This window comes from Urocampus carinirostris, chromosome 2, assembly GCF_059441175.1.
Source record: "Urocampus carinirostris isolate Australia breed hairy pipefish chromosome 2, RoL_Ucar_1.0, whole genome shotgun sequence".
NCBI lineage: Eukaryota > Metazoa > Chordata > Actinopteri > Syngnathiformes > Syngnathidae > Urocampus > Urocampus carinirostris.
In genome coordinates, this window is record NC_142350.1 from 63,978,849 (window position 1) to 63,995,222 (window position 16,374).

A 16,374-nucleotide genomic window follows, 5' to 3' on the forward strand; every position below is an offset into this window, starting at 1 on the left:
GAACCCGTTTACGTTTTTGCTCCTCTGTACCGGCCAGGGTTGGGTAGGGTTACTTTAACTAGATTACTTTCAATTACTTTTGGATTACTCCAATACCAAATATGCTAATAAAAGACAAAAGATACTAAATATAAATACAATGACTAAATTTTGTGCACGCGTGGGGAGTAATGGAACACATGGAACGGCAAAAATGATGTTGGCAAGCTGGATTGATTTTCATTTTGTTTCTGTCGCATTTTATGTTCGTTTTGCCGGAGATCAAAGAAATCAAAGCCAGGAGAGAAAGCTTACCACATCTTGTGAGTCATCATTTTATCCCTATTTAGTTTCTTTTGCCTTTTATTAGCATATTTGGTATTGGAGTAATCCAAAAGTCATTGAAAGTAATCCAGTTAAAGTAACCCTAGCCAACCCTGGTTGCCATATATGGTATCTGTGGCCATATATGGCAATGATGCATGAAAAGTGTGGCTTATTTAAATCTTGTAGTTTTAGTTTGCATACTTGGTAAATGACTCAATTGTCGGGCTCGTTTAGGACGGAGGTTTGCAAGATGAGGGAAATGCTGTGGACGCTCCTCCTGCTGTGGGCTGCCACCCACCGGACCGCCGCCCACAGGCGCAACGGACGCAGGAATAACTACCAGCTGTATGAAAATGGACCCAATGGTAATGTGAAAACTGCCTGTGAGTGAGTGAGTGAGTGAGTGAAGTTGAGAGTGTGCCAGATCAATTGAGAGAGTGAGTGAGTGAGTGACAGATCAATTGAGAGAGCGAGTGAGTAAGATTGAGAGAGTGCCAGATCGATTGAGAGAGTGAGTGAGTGAGTGAGTGAGTGAGTGAGTGAGTGAGTGAGTGACAGATCAATTGAGAGAGTGAGTGAATAAGATTGAGAGAGTGCCAGATCGATTGAGAGAGTGCCAGATCGATTGAGAGAGTGCCAGATCGATTGAGAGAGTGAGTGAGTGAGTGAGTGAGTGACAGATCAATTGAGAGAGTGAGTAAGATTGAGAGAGTGCCAGATCGATTGAGAGAGTGAGTGAGTGATTGAGTAAGTGAGTGAGTGAGTGAGTGACAGATCAATTGAGAGAGTGAGTGAGTGAGTAAGATTGAGAGAGTGCCAGATCGATTGAGTGAGTGAGTGAGTGAGTGAGTGATCGAGTGAGTGAATGAGTGAGCGACGGATCAATTGAGAGAGTGAGTGAGTGATCGAGTGAGTGAATGAGTGAGCGACGGATCAATTGAGAGAGTGAGTGAGTAAGATTGAGAGAGTGCCAGATCGATTGAGAGTGAGTGAGTGAGTGAGTGAGTGAGTGATTGAGATTGAGAGCGTGCCAGATCAATTGAGAGAGTGAGAGATCAATTAAGTGGGTGAGTGAGTGAGTGAGTGAGTGAGCAAGCAAGCGAGTGAGTGACTGAGTGAGTGTGAGAACTATTGCAAAAGTGAGAGATCGATTGAGTGAGTGAGTGAGATTGAGAGAGTGCCAGATAGATTACGTGAGTGAGTGAGTGAGTGAGTGAGTGAATGAGTGAGATTGAGAGAGTGCCACATCAAGTGAGTGAGTGAGTGAGTGAGTGAGTGAGATTGAGTGAGTGAGATTGAGAGAGTGCCAGATCAATTGAGAGAATGAGTGAGTGAGTGAGTAGGCAAGAGAGCAAGTGAGTGAGTGAGTGCCAGATCGATTGCGCGATGAGAGATTGATTGAATAAGTAAGATTGAGAGAGTGCCTGATTGATTGAGATAGTGAGAGATTGAGTGAGTGAGTGAGTGAGTGAGTGAGTAAGTGAGTGAGTGAGTAAGATTGAGAGAGTGCCAGATCAATTGAGAGAGCGAGCGAGTGAGTGAGATTGCTTATTTTCCCCTGTAATATTCTGCAGTAAAACCTCGTGTATAAAGCACAAACAAACAGTTTATTTTTTGGAGTACAAAAAATGCGCGTTATCATCGATTAAATACAGTACAATCAAGGACCTTTTTTGCCGAATAATGGCAAAACAGATTGTTACTGTGCAACCAACCCATGACTCGGTACCGGTCTGCAGCCCGATTGTTGCTGACCACCCCAGAGTGCAGCAGGCCAAAGAGGAGCTCAGGGTGAGAAGAGTTCTTAATAATCTTGTCTCTGCTGTGGTAGTGAGTCCTCCCGACTCGGCAGAGAACATGCAATGATTTTCTCGGCTGTGTTGATGACCTAAAATAACAGTACACCAATTGATTTTGGGGCAGCACGGCGGCGCAGTGGTTAGCGCGTGTGCGGCACAGTTCCAAGGTCTCCTGTGTGGGTTCAAATCCAGCTACCGGACTTCCTGTGCGGAGTTTGTATGTTCTCGAGTGAGTGCCAGATCGATTGAGTAAGTGAGTGAGTGAGAAATCGATTGAGTAAGTGAGTGAGTGAGAAATCGATTGGGTGAGTGAGTGAGTGAGTGAGTGAGAAATCGATTGAGAGAGAGAGAGAGAGATATTTAGGGCAGCACGGCGGCGCAATGGTTAGCGCGTGCGCGGCACAATTCTGAGGTCATGAGATCAAACCTCCTGTGTGGAGTTTGCATGTTCTGCCTGTGCTTGCTTGGGTTTCCTCCCACATTCCAAAGACATGCATTTCAGGTGGATTGGCTGGTCCAAATTGTCCCCAGGTGTGAATGTGTGAGCGAGTTGTCTGTCCCTGTGTGCCCTGCGATTGGCTGGCAACCAGTTCAGGGTGTCCCCTGCCCACTGCCCGATGATTGCTGGGATGGGCTCCAGCACCCCCGCGACCCTACTGAGGATGAGATGAGATAATTGATTTTGATTCTTAAAAACATTTCCGGTGTCCTTAGAGTCGTACTTGTGTGCAGCAGGTCGCCCCTGTTCCCTGGACGTGGTCTTTATCCTGGACAGCTCCGAGAGTGCCAAAATCAGCTTGTTTGAGAAACAGAAGGCCTTCGTTCTGGGTTTCAGCACGCGTCTGTCCATGCTACAAGTCGCCGGATGGACGCTTAGCGTACGAATGGCCGCTATACAATACAGCAGCACCGTGTCTGTGGAGCAACGGTTGTCGGCATGGACCAACCTGGACGCCTTCCAGGGCCGAGTTAGCATCATGAGCTACATCGGACACGGTACGTACACCACCTACGCTATCAGGAACGCAACCGAACTTCTGGTGAAGGAGACCCCGGATGACGGCGTTCGCGTGGCCGTGCTTATGACGGACGGGGCCGATCATCCTCGGAATCCCGACGTGGTGACGGCCGCCGTCCAGGCCAAGGAGCACGGCATCAAGATTTTTGCGGTGGGGCTCTCGCACATTGCCCGGCAGGGGGCCAACAGCGCCAAACTGAGGGCCGTCGCCAGCGTGCCGTCTCAGCAGTTCGTGCAGAGTCTTCTAGACCCTCAGCTTGAGCAGAAGCTGCTCAAAGAGATGGTGAGCAACAGACGAGTTGGTATAAATATGTCCAGGGTTGGGTAGGGTTACTTTAACTGGATTACTTTCAATTACTTTTGGATTACTCCAATACCAAATATGCTAATAAAAGACAAAAGAAACTAAATATGAATAAAATGATTCAATTTTGTGCAGGCTTGGGGAGTAACGGAATACATGGAACGGCAAAAATGATGTTGGCAAGCTGTTTGGATTTATTTTCATTTTGTTTCTGTCGCATTTGATGTTAGTAGATCAAAGAGATCAAAGCCAGGAGAGAAAGCTTACCACGTGTTGTGAGTCATCATTTTATTCATACTTAGTTTATTTTGTCTTTTATTAGCATATTTGGTATTGGAGTAATCCAAAAGTAATTGAAAGTAATCCAGTTAAAGTAACCCTACCCAACCCTGGTGGTGGACAACAGGTGAGGAGTACAAACATGTTTGGGTCGTGCCTAAAGTGAAGCATGAAGTTGGGAATGTCATGGTTTGGGGCTGCACGAGTGCAACTGGAATTGGGGGGTTGTATTTCATTAAGGGAAATACGAACTCTAGGATGTACTGTGAAATACTGGAGCAGGGAATGATCCCCTCCCTCCAGAAACTGGGTCACAGGGAAATGTTCTAGAAATACACCTCTAAGATGACCAAGGCTTTTCTAAAGGGGCTAAAGGTAAAGGCGATGACTGGCCAAGCAGGTCTCCAGATCTAAATCCAATAGAACATCTTTGGGGCATCCTCAAGAGGAAGGTGGAGAACCACAAGATCTCAAATGTCCCCCAGCTCTGTCTTGTGGTCATGGAGGACTGGAAAAGCATTCCAGGGGCAATTTGTGCGGCCCTGGTAAAATCCATGGCCAGGAGGATTAAAGTGGGTCAGCAAAATCGTGGTGGCCACACAAAATATTGAACTTTAAGAACTTATACTTGAGGATGTACTCACTTTGTTACCAGGGGTTTAGCTACTAATGGCTAGACTTTGAAAAATCAATTTACTCTGACATATAAGCTTTACACAGAATACCTTTCATTGTGTCAAAGCGATGTTGCTTCAGTCTTGTTCTATTTAACATTATGTCACAACCAGAACGGAATCAGGACCCAATTGCGTAACGTTTACCACAAGTTTTATTGAAAGACAGAGGAAGGGCTGCTGCCACGATCCGGTGTTCGCTGGACGCGGGAAGCAAGTCGTTCTCGCACTCGGATTGTGAACTGAATACGGAAGTGGATCTTCCATAGCGAGAGATGGCGGTGTCAGGGACGGAAAAACAGGTCGGTAGCCGGGACAGGGAGAGCAAAAACCTGGTCGGGATCGGAAACGAGTCGTAAGCCAGGACGGGAGAGTAGATGTAATCGGGATCAAAAATTGGTCGTAAGCCGTGACGGGGGAGCAGACGTGGTCGGGATCAAAACAGGTCGTAGCCGGACACAAACTGGAGCAAAAACGGGACAGGCGGGAATCAGCGTCAGAAAAGGCTTGCCTTGTATCAACAGAGGTTCGCAGACGGACTGGCCACAGGAAAGTGACAGGACTGGGTTTAAATAGGGACAGGGAGCCAATCAGAGCCCGCGGCAGTTGGCGCCAAATGAGCGGGCACAGGTGATTCCCATCGGTAATCATGACAGAAACCTACATTAGGGCAAGGAAACGTCAATATATATATATTTTCTTTAAATGTTAATTGTTACGTGTCTTAAAGACAGTGTGGTATTTCAGACACTAGGAACAAAATTTGGTAACTGAAATTTTACCTGCCTTTGAAAACTTAAAAACGTGTCAGTTTCATCAAAGGCGAACGATGTGAAAGTTGCGCTATTGTCTAGCAGCCTTCATTCTCCTCGACTGTTCTTACCTAGTTTTGTGTGTGTTTCTTCTCTTCCAGGGCTCAGTTGTATTAGAAGAGGTAAGAGTTTTTGATTTTTGCTCATTGTTGCTTAAATTGTAGTCGGATGATGCAACTTCATATTTCTCATGTTAGTGTGCAGAAAGCCAGACGTGTTTGTGTGAAGGTGGAGAGCCAGGCCAACCTGGAGCTCAGGTGAGCTCTTTTATGGCTCTTTGATTGAAAGTATGGAAGAATAATGGTGGTCATTCTTACTATCCGGTGCCATTTCAGCATAGTAACCTTCACTGAAACATGTAAACTATTGAATAGATTTAACAAATACATCAGAAAGAAGAACTTTCAAACGATAAGTGAAATGTTTTGGTTCCAGCTCAGGATTTACTGTAACTTTTTTTGACCAATTACAGTGTCTGGACCAGCTCGGTGGCGTTGGGAGTAGGGCGCTCGCCCCGAGACTGGGAGGTCGCTGGTTCAAGCCTCGGCCGAGTCATACCTAAGACTTAAAACATTGGTACTCATTGCCTTCCCTGCTTGACGTTCGGCATTAGGAGTTGGAATTGGGGGGTTTGGTCACCTAATGACTCCCAACACATCAGTTGGGTTGAGCGAGGGGGCTGGGAATCCCCTCCTTTGTATCAATCTCCCAGAAAGAGTCAGAAATGTTTGTGTTCTTGACTCTAGCCACCCCCCACTAGGGGGATATGGCTCCAGTATATACATACATACATACAATGTCTGAAACTCATGCCAAAAAGTTAGCGGACAGCAGGGCAGACAACTCTGAAAAGTTGCCTGCCCAGCCATAGAATTGCCTGACCCATTTCTCACAACTTGAAACACAATAAGACGACTCATCGCAAAAAAACCCAATGTTGCAAAATATTAAGTATTGATAATCAGAATATATAACAGAACAACACTGAACTCCTCTTTCAACGATGCTTTTGACGTACGTTTACGGTTTGTAGCGTCGTCAATTTTGTTAGCTTCTTTTGAATCTTTCTTCTGGAGCTGAGGTTTTGGCTTGATTCCTGACGACTTATCCATTTTTCTTGTGTTCTCTATGCGTCTACTTAGGAAAACGATATGCAAATGCACAACCCTATAACCAGGGTTGGGTAGGGTTACTTTAACTGGATTACCTTCAATTACTTTTGGATTACTCCAATACCAAATATGCTAATAAAAGTCAAAAGAAACTAAATATTAATAAAATTACTAAATTTTGTGCAGGCTTGGGGAGTAACGGAATACATGGAACGGCGAAAATGATGTTGGCAAGCTGTTTGGATTTATATTCATTTTGTTTCTGTCGCATTTGATGTTAGTTTTGCCGGAGATCAAAGAGATCTAAGCCAGGAGAGAAAGCTTACCACGTGTTGTGAGTCATCATTTTATTCATATTTCGTTTCTTTTGTCTTTTATTAGCATATTTGGTATTGGAGTAATCCAAAAGTAATTGAAAGTAAACCAGTTAAAGTAACCCTACCCAACCCTGCCTATAACGCTCGGGAGAGTCCAGGAACACAAAGTTATTCGATGCAGGCTTCTGATTGGCTGCCGAGTATGCAAATTGCCAAACGAATCGAAATTCCGAAATTTGCAAAACCGAATGAAGATTTCGAAATCCGGGTGTCCGGGCAGACGTTATTACAGACACTGGTATAAGCCCAGTTTTAAACAAAATATATCAATGGCACTGAATAACAGGAATGACCCATAGGCTCAAATACTGCATCCAAATAGATACTTAAGGATGTATGAGAGGTGTATAAAACAGGCCTAACTAGGGTTTTTATAATGAAATTCCTCAATTCAGGGCCAAAAAGGAGATCCAGGTTCGAGAGGGTTGCCCGGTCCGAAGGGAGCCAGGGTAGGCATCCCGAAAACATCATTTTGATTGTTTCAAAAGACAATCTGTGGATTTTTATGGGTTCTCTGTCACTATTTCAGGGGAAACCCGGGCAGCACGGTCAACCAGGAAGTGTCGGACCAGAGGTGAAATTTGTCACATTTCTGGTTATTTATTTTGAAAAAAGGCGTTAAATTTGAACTTTTTTGCAGGGACGTCCGGGTTACAAAGGTAGCAAGGTAGGTGATATCAGGACCGGTCCAAGCCTACATGGGGCCATAAACAAAATTAGATTTTGGGGCCCCCAATTACTTGTTAATTACTATACCTACTAGAATTCAGTCCGTGTTCTACTCCAGGGGTGGAGTCATGTGACATGTTCCTTTGAAATCGATTCGTTTCATCAAATCGGTTTTGAAACGACCACAATTTGTCAAGAACCAGAACAAGATCAGGACCCAAACGCGTGACAGTATCACACAAGCCTTTTATTTTATGGGAAATGGGGAGTCGTGTACTTTAGACAGCAGTCTGGCATGGAATGACAGGAAGCCAGAGGCCGACAAGATCGATTCCAATTGCCCGAGTTGATATCGGACAGATGGGGTTGATACCAGAGAGGACGGGACAGACAGGATAGATAATGAATCAGGATATCAAAAATAAACAGGACAAACTAGACGGGAACGAAAACTGGAGAAAATAATAAACAGGACAAAAATAGACAGAAACTAAACTGAAAACCGATATTAAACAGGACAAAATAAACGGGAACAATACCGTACAGAAAATAACAACAGGGACAAGACCGAGTCAAAACCAACGTTTTGCAGGGCAGAAGTTTGTTGACGGACTGACAAAGGAAAAATGAGAGCACTGAGCTTAAATAGACAGAAAGCCAATCTGTTAACGAGCCGCAGCTGGCGCCACACGGGCGGGGCCAATTGGGCGTCATGGCAACCATGACACAATTAGAGCCAAATAGTATATTAGGTCCCTGTTTTAAGCACTTTATTTGTCATTTCGTTCAAAGTATTACTATATGTTTTGTTTATTTATTATTTTAGTTTTTCTGAAGTCAGATTTTGACTGAAATTCTGTAGTTTTTTTGTAATGTTACTGTAGTTTTATTTTTGTACTATTTTTGTAGTGTTTCAGAAGTAATTCTTATGTAGTATTTCCATAGTAGTATTTTTTTAGTATTTCTGTAGTACTTTTGTTGCATTCCGGAAGTAGATTTTTTTGTTGTATATTAGTAGTATTTTTGTATTAATACAGCAGTTTTATGACCACAGTATTTTTGTAGTATTACTGTAGTATTATTTTTTGTAGTATATTTGTACTATCTCTGTTGTATTTTGTAGAATTTCCATGTAAGAATGTTTTTTTTATCTGCAGTATTTTTGTAATACAGTGTACTGTAGTTTCATTTTTGTAGTATTTTTGTGATATTTCCATCAGAGAATTTTTGTAGTATCGCTATAGGTGTAATTTGCAGTATTTCTATTGTAAACCTTTTGTAGTTATACTTCTCTTTTTGTTTTTCACATTATAGTATTATTTATTGGTATTTTTTTTGTATTTCAGTTGAAGTATAATTGATGTATTCCTAAAGCAGTATTTTAGTAATATTTTTGTAGATTTTTGTGGTATTTCCATAGTAGTAATTTTGTCATATTTCTTTTGTATTTTGTAATATTACTGTAGATGTCTTTTTGTAGTATTTTTGAAGTAAATAATTGTGTAGTAGTATTTTGTAATATAGTATTACTGTAGTAGTATTTTTGTAGTAATTCTATATAATTTTTTATTTTCAGAATGAAAGCAAAATAATATAGGTGTCATGACCAGAACAGAAGGAGGACCCAGATGCATAACGTTACTCACAAGTTTATTGAAATATAGAGGAAAGGCAGATCCAGAGATCCGGTGCTCGCTGGAGGCGGGGAGCAAGCCGCTCACGGGATCGGAACGTATTTCGGGGTCAAAAACGGGCCGTTAGCCGGGACGGGAGATCAAAACGTAGTCGGGGTCAAAAACACGGGTCGTATCAGGAGACAAACGGGATAATCAGCAAAGGGCGAGTGGAAAACGGGTGACAAAACGGGACCGACGGGAGTCAGAGTCAAAAATGCTTGCCTTTTGGAAACAGAGGTTCACTGACGGACTGACCACAGGTGAGTGAAAGCACTGAGCTTAAATAGGAGGGGGAACCAATCAGGTAACCAGCAGCAGCTGGCGCCAAATGAGCGGCCACAGGTGAGTGTAATTAGTAATTATGACAATATGAGGTCCCTGTTTTTAAGCACTGATTTGATATTTAGTTTTGTAGTTATTGTGTAGTATTTTTGTTGTATTTCTGTAGTACGAACGAGACGGAGACTAAAAACGGGTTGGAGACTATGCGCTACAATAACAGCCGAATCATTGACACACACTGCTCACTCGATATAGAGTTTCTAGCAGTATCGTGTGGACCCTTCTATCTACCGAGAGAGCCAACTGTGGTCATTGTGCTTGCTGTTATGTTCCACCAGATGCTAACGTTTCACCGGATGCTAACGCTAGCATAGCGCTAAATCTCCTGCCCGCTGCTATCAATAAACAGCAGCTTGCACACCCCAACGGAGCTTTTATCGTCGCCGGCAACTTTAATCGGGCATGTTTATGGACTGTACTTCCCAATTCCATTCAATACGTGGACTGAGCAATTAGGGAATAAAACACTGGACCGTGTGTACAGTAAGATCAAACATCCAGTTGGATCCACCATCTCTGTTTGTCCCTCACCCCCCTCATTCACCCCTCCCCCTCCGGAGGAAACAAAGCCTATTTACAACAAAGACAGTTAAAACATCTTCTTTGTTCCTTTATCTCTTTGTTTCCTTATCCTCACTGTAAAATGTGGAACTGGAGTCGTCCAATTTCGTTGTCACAATATATCCCATGTTGTAACAATGACAATAAAGGCATATTCTATTCTATTCTATTCTAGTAGTATTTTGGATTGGACAGACAAAGTGACAGGGGGACAATGTTGGCACCCAAAAAGTGATCCACAATTGGGGGCCCCCTAGTGGTTGCGGGGCCCTAGGCAGCCGCTTAACTCGCCTTGGGTGATATTGTTTAATAAATTCTAAATAAATGCAAAAAATACATTCAGTGAAACGTGTTTTCTTAAGGGGGACAACGGAGAATGTGGCGCCCCTGGTGGGAAAGGTGATCCGGTGAGTAAGCCACTACATTTATTAATCCCTCAATTAGCTAATCTAGATCATCTTCATATAATTTTTATCTTCTAGGGTTTGGAGGGGCCAATCGGACCACCGGGACTGAAAGGAAAACAGGTGAGAATTCTTTCTTTAATTTCCTTAAAGCCCCAGAGTGTCATATTTGAGCACTAGATGGCACTGTATCGTCTAAGGCTAGGGAAAAGCAGTGCCACCAGGCACAGCGAAGCAGCAAGTTAGCAGACAAATATGGCAGCGACCTTAAGTTGGGATTTCACAGTGTAAAAGAAATACAAATTTCTCAACCTATATTTTTTTTATAAATATTAACATGAGTATGATTGTACCACTAGGAGGCACTAAATACTACACACTGTCCCTTTAATGGATATACCTAATATGTTGCATTGCACACTACAAAGTGTGAATATGAACGAATGAATGAAGACCTTTATTTTCATTATGTCTGTCCCTGTGTGCCCTGCGATTGGCTGGCAACCAGTTCAGGGTGTCCCCTGCCCACTGATGGCTGGGATGGGCTCCAGCCCCCCCGCGACCCTAATGAGGATAAGCGGTACGGCTAATGAGATGAGATGAGAAGTATAACAGAAAATGTATATTGTAAATTTATATGAATACTACAAAAGTACTATAAAGGACAAATATATGTACTCGTTGGAATACTGCAAATTTTAAATCATATTTTTCTTATTTTCCAATATTTTTTTTCTACATTTTTCGATCATTTCAAACGACTATTTTGTGACGTGGAGCCACAAAGGTTAAGCAAAATATCTTAAAGGGACAGTGTGTATTATTTGACACCTAGATGCCGCTGTGATGTGTCGTGAAACTGAAAATGAGTGCTAAAAAGCACAAGGGAGAATGTTATGCTACGTAAAATGAATACAAATTTATTGACCAACGAGGATTTCAAAATAAAAGTACTTTAATGTGGTAGTTCATGTATTTTTGCTTATGAACATAAAAATATGAAATAATAATATTTATAATCATCTCAATGTCTCATCTCATCTCATTAGCCGTACCGCTTATCCTCATTAGGGTCGCGGGGGGCTGGAGCCCATCCCAGCCATCTTCGGGCAGTGGGCAGGGGACACCCTGAACTGGTTGCCAGCCAATCGCAGGGCAATCATCTCAATGATTACCTTAAATTTTAAATCAACAATAATACGTATACTGTATAAAAACTGCCATGTTTTGATAGTTTACGAATTCTCAAGCCTTTCAATCTGGATTGTTTTTTTGATTAATGAAGATTGTTTTACCAATAGGAGGCGCTAAATAATACACACAGTGCCTTTAAGTAAAGTTAGACCTTCAAGAAAGTTGAGTAAAAGAGAAATTTACGACATACTATGAGCAAAATTATTTGCCAACATGCGTCATTTTATACATATTTTTTAAAATTCTTGTTTTTAATCGATTCTTTTACTTTGTTTTCGGTTTATGTTGCAAAAAAAAGGTTTTGTCATTTACAAACCAATTTGCAGTCTTACAGGGAACTCTTTTTCCTAAATTCACAATTTTATTCAAGCTTATACATAAGTCCCAATTTGTGCGGGTGTGTGTGTGTTCGTATGTGGCCTATGGGCGCCGAAACGGCTGAACTGAATTTCATGAAATTTAACAAAAATGTACCTTAGGCCTTCATGAGTGTTTTTAGCGAGGTTAAGTGTCAAGTTCCGTGATAAATTAAAAAAAAAATCAATGGAAAGCTCCTTTCATGTTCAAGCGGCTCTGGGGCTGCACTCCCTAGTGGACCCTGGCACTTTTTCACCAAACCCTGGCCCCAACAACCTCTCCAAAGTAGAATGCCCGACAACACCCAGCCATTATGCTTGTTAATTATTAAAATATGCAAGTATATTATCCTATGAGATAGAATAAAGTACTATAGGAATAAAATGTGTTGAATTTTACTTCGGAAAAATAATCTCACGTTGTTGTTATAACAAAAAATCCTGTATCTTTTTTTTTTCAAAATAATTTTGCACAATACAAACTCTCATCTCTTCAACCTCGTGCGTTCTTTTCCCACTCTTCACCGGTACGGGGAAAAAAATGGTAACATATTCTCCCAGGCTCCTTTTCGCTACAAAACGTGTACATCAAAGTGTCCCGAACGAAAGGAGTGGAAACCCAACTTGCCGTTCTTCACTTCTGCACTCATGGAATGTGAATATCGGCTTCCGCTTAATCCTCATCCAAAAGCGGAGAATCCCGGCCGGCAGGATATTTTGCTTGGACTTTGTGCAGGGGGATTAGCGTAGCGACCTGGACGTTAGCTTGTCCCGGTAAAAACCGTTTTTGCTGGGAAAAGCTAAAGAACATGAAAGAAAGGGATTTGAACTTGGATGTCATTTCAACATGTTGGATAAAATAACATTTTGGACAGTACAATCGCATGCAATCACTTGAGAAATGATGTATATTTTGCAGGGTGAGATCGGACCACCTGGAGACATTGGACCCGAGGGGCCGACTGGACAAAAAGTAATTGTTTTCTTACTATGCAGAGACAAAGTTTGCATACACAACGCAGCGCATTGACAAGAAGCCCAAAATCTGGAAAATCCCGTCTCCCAAAATAGCTTCACTTAGCAACATGGAATTTAGGGGCGTGACAACAAGTCCAGCAAAAAACGTTTTAGAAGGAAATTGCTCAAAGTGTACCATTTTGTCAAACCTTAACGCTTAAAAACTTAAAATTCAGACCACGGTTTCAGTTTAACTCATTGATATTTTATTTTCTAGAAATATTCACGTGAATCAAGGAAGCAAGGTTCTGGGTTCTGTGAGGCGAGAGTATGGATGTAAAGAGGGGACTGTACGAGAGTGTGATTGTACCGACTGTGTGTATGGTGCAGAGACTTGGAGCCTAAGTCATGTGTGAACGTTGGAAAGAGTAAGGTGATGAAGTGTCCCTTGTGATGGAGTGCGCATGGCGTTAAAAAATTAGGTTGCATGGACAGGTGCTGGAAGAAGTTGAAAGCTTTAGGTACTTGGGTTGTGATGTGGCTGCAGTTGTTGGAATGGAGTGCCAGGTATTGCACAGAGTGAATCAAGGAAGCAAGGTTTTGGGTGAGTAACAAGAGTATAAGTATGGAAGAGAGGACTGTATGAGAGTGTGATTGTGCCAACTGTGTTTTATGGTGCAGACTTGGAGCCTGAACGCAGATTTGAGAAGGAAATTAGATGGTTTTGAGATGAAGTGTTTAAGGGGTATGTTAGGGGTGACAAGATTGGATGGATTGAGAAATGAAATTGTGAGAGACAGAACTGGAGTAGTAGTGGAACTGAGCAAGCGTGTGGATGAGAGAGTATTCGGTTGGTTTGGACACATGGAGAGGATGGATGAGGCGCTAATGTTGAAGAAGATCTACAGAGCAGGAGTAAATGGAAGGAGACCAAGAGGAAGGCTGTGATTGACGTGAGTGGATGGTGTTATGAGTGCACTGCAGGAAAAAGGTCTAAATCTAGTGGAAGCTAGAGCTCTTGTTAGTGATAGGAATGACTGGAGAGGTGTTGTTGAAGGAAAGTCCTAAGACGTGTTCAAAGGGATGGACAGGGCACCTGTATGATGCGGCAAGGGTAAACCAGTAAAAGCTGTATCTGGAGGGACGAAAGCATGACCGACTTGGGTGCCGAGGTGCCTAACTTGTTTGGGTGATTTGGCATTTGTGTTGGCCATGGTCCAAACATGTTTGTCTGTGTTTTGTGCAATTTTTTTCCCTTTTTATTTTCTTTGTTATTGTATGTGTTTGTCGTGCTGTCGGTCACCCCTCTCGAGGGATATGACCAGTGTCGATAGATAGATGGATAGAAATATTCATATCAAGTAGACCAGTGTTTTTCAACTCTTTTGAACCAAGGTACACCTTTATTTATAAAAAAGTTCTGGGCACACCGTCCGTGGAAAATATTTGAAAATGAAGTTATGTCAAATATTTCACTGTACTACCTCAGAAGCAGATAACTAGCATAGAAAAAAAAGAAAATAATACTTACAATAAAAAATAATGATGTGCTTTATTTATGTTTTTATTTTTTACAGAGCAATCTTAAACCGCTTTGTTTAACAACTTAAGTTATTAAATATAGTGTGCTACCTCATGAGCAGATGTTTACTATATAAAATGTATATAAAAATCTACTGCCACCTACTGATATGGATGACTATTACAGTTCCTCGTCTGAAGAATGCAAAAATACTGAATAATTGCCTGATTTTTTGGGAAAGATAAAATTGGGCAAATTCCAGCGGCACACTAAACAAGATCTCACAGCACACTAGTATGCCCCGGCACACTGGTTGAAAAACACTAAAGTAGACAAAGGATCACCATCCTTTTTGAAACTGAGAGCTACTTTTTGTTCCAGATTAGCGGGAAAGGCTAGTCAAGTCATGTTTATTTGTGACACCCTTAATCACAAGGAGTCTCAAAGGGCTGCACAGACCACATATTATTGCAAACCACAGACTATTATGACACCATCCCCTGATCTAAAACCTAATGAGGGCAAGGAAAAACTCAAAAACCTCTGTCAAGTCATGTTTATTTGTGATTCCCTTAATCACAAGGAGTCTCAAAGGGCTTCACAGACCACAGATTATTGCAAACCACAGACTATTATGACACCATCCCCTGATCTAAAACCTACATGAGGGAAAGGAAAAACTCAAAAACCTCAGTCAAGTCATGTTTATTTGTGAATCCCTTAATCACAAAGAGTCTCAAAGGGCTGCACTGACCGCAGACTATTGCAAACCACAGACTATTATGACACCATCCCCTGATCTAAAACCTAATGAGGGCTAGGAAAAACTCAAAAACCTCGCCCTTAATCACAAAGAGTCTCAAAGGGCTGCACAAACCACAGATTATTGCAAACCACAGACTATTATGACACCATCCCCTGATCTAAAACCTACATGAGGGAAAGGAAAAACTCAAAAACCTCAGTCAAGTCATGTTTATTTGTGAATCCCTTAATCACAATGAGTCTCAAAGGGCTGCACTGACCGCAGACTATTGCAAACCACAGACTATTATGACACCATCCCCTGATCTAAAACCTAATGAGGGCTAGGAAAAACTCAAAAACCTCGCCCTTAATCACAAAGAGTCTCAAAGGGCTGCACAAACCACAGATTATTGCAAACCACAGACTATTATGGGACAATCCCCTGATCTAAAACCTACATGAGGGCAAGGAAAAACTCAAAAACCTCAGTCAAGTCATGTTTATTTGTATAGCACTTAATCACAAGGAGACTGAAAGGCTGCACAGACCACAGATTATTGCAAACCACAGACTATTATGAGACAATCCCCTGATCTAAAACCTGCACGAGGGAAAGGAAAAACTCAAAAACCTTAACATGAGGAAACCCAGTTATATATGTTCCGTATTTTCCGCTCTGAAAGGCACACCGGATTATGAAATGGACTCCCTAAAAATGATCTTTTGTCAAATATTTTCCAGAAAAAGCCCAATAGATTAAAAAATTGCTTAAAATTAAGACTACAGTCAGAGCAGCTGTGTTTATACGTGTACTCCATATGCAGGGTTGGGTAGGGTTACTTTAACTGGATTACTTTCAATGACTTTTGGATTACTCCAATACCAAATATGCTAATAGAAGACAAAATAAACTAAATATGAATAAAATGACTAAATTTTGTGCAGGCTTGGGGAGTAACCGATTACGTGGAACGGCAAAAATGATGTTGGGAAGCTGTTTGGATTTATTTTCATTTTGTTTCTGTCGCATTTTATGTTTGTTTTGCCGGAGATCAAAGAGATCAAAGCCAGGAGAGAAAGCTTACCAAGTGTTGTGAGTCATCATTGTATTCATATTTAGTTTCTTTTGTCTTTTATTCGCATATTTGGTATTGGAGTAATCCAAAAGTCATTGAAAGTAATCCAGTTAAAGTAACCCTACCCAACCCTGGAATAGTGTGATGATCAATCAGTCACTGCTTCAATTCGCAAACTATTGAACCCGG

The 16,374-nt window shown here is 41.8% G+C and overlaps 1 protein-coding gene across 1 annotated transcript in view; it reads left to right on the forward strand.

Moving 5' to 3' along the window:
* Nucleotides 1-250: 250 nt before the first annotated feature.
* col28a1b (collagen, type XXVIII, alpha 1b) overlaps nucleotides 251-16,374 on the forward strand; it is a 31,151-nt gene continuing 15,027 nt past the window's right edge. Inside the window, exons 1-11 of the mRNA XM_088327493.1 lie at nucleotides 251-302; nucleotides 541-671; nucleotides 2,838-3,406; nucleotides 5,294-5,314; nucleotides 5,390-5,449; nucleotides 7,077-7,130; nucleotides 7,211-7,255; nucleotides 7,322-7,348; nucleotides 10,292-10,336; nucleotides 10,412-10,456; nucleotides 12,803-12,856. Of these exons, the coding sequence (XP_088183619.1) occupies nucleotides 557-671; nucleotides 2,838-3,406; nucleotides 5,294-5,314; nucleotides 5,390-5,449; nucleotides 7,077-7,130; nucleotides 7,211-7,255; nucleotides 7,322-7,348; nucleotides 10,292-10,336; nucleotides 10,412-10,456; nucleotides 12,803-12,856 (1,035 nt within the window). The 5' untranslated portion in view covers nucleotides 251-302; nucleotides 541-556. The remainder of the gene's footprint in view (nucleotides 303-540; nucleotides 672-2,837; nucleotides 3,407-5,293; nucleotides 5,315-5,389; nucleotides 5,450-7,076; nucleotides 7,131-7,210; nucleotides 7,256-7,321; nucleotides 7,349-10,291; nucleotides 10,337-10,411; nucleotides 10,457-12,802; nucleotides 12,857-16,374) is intronic.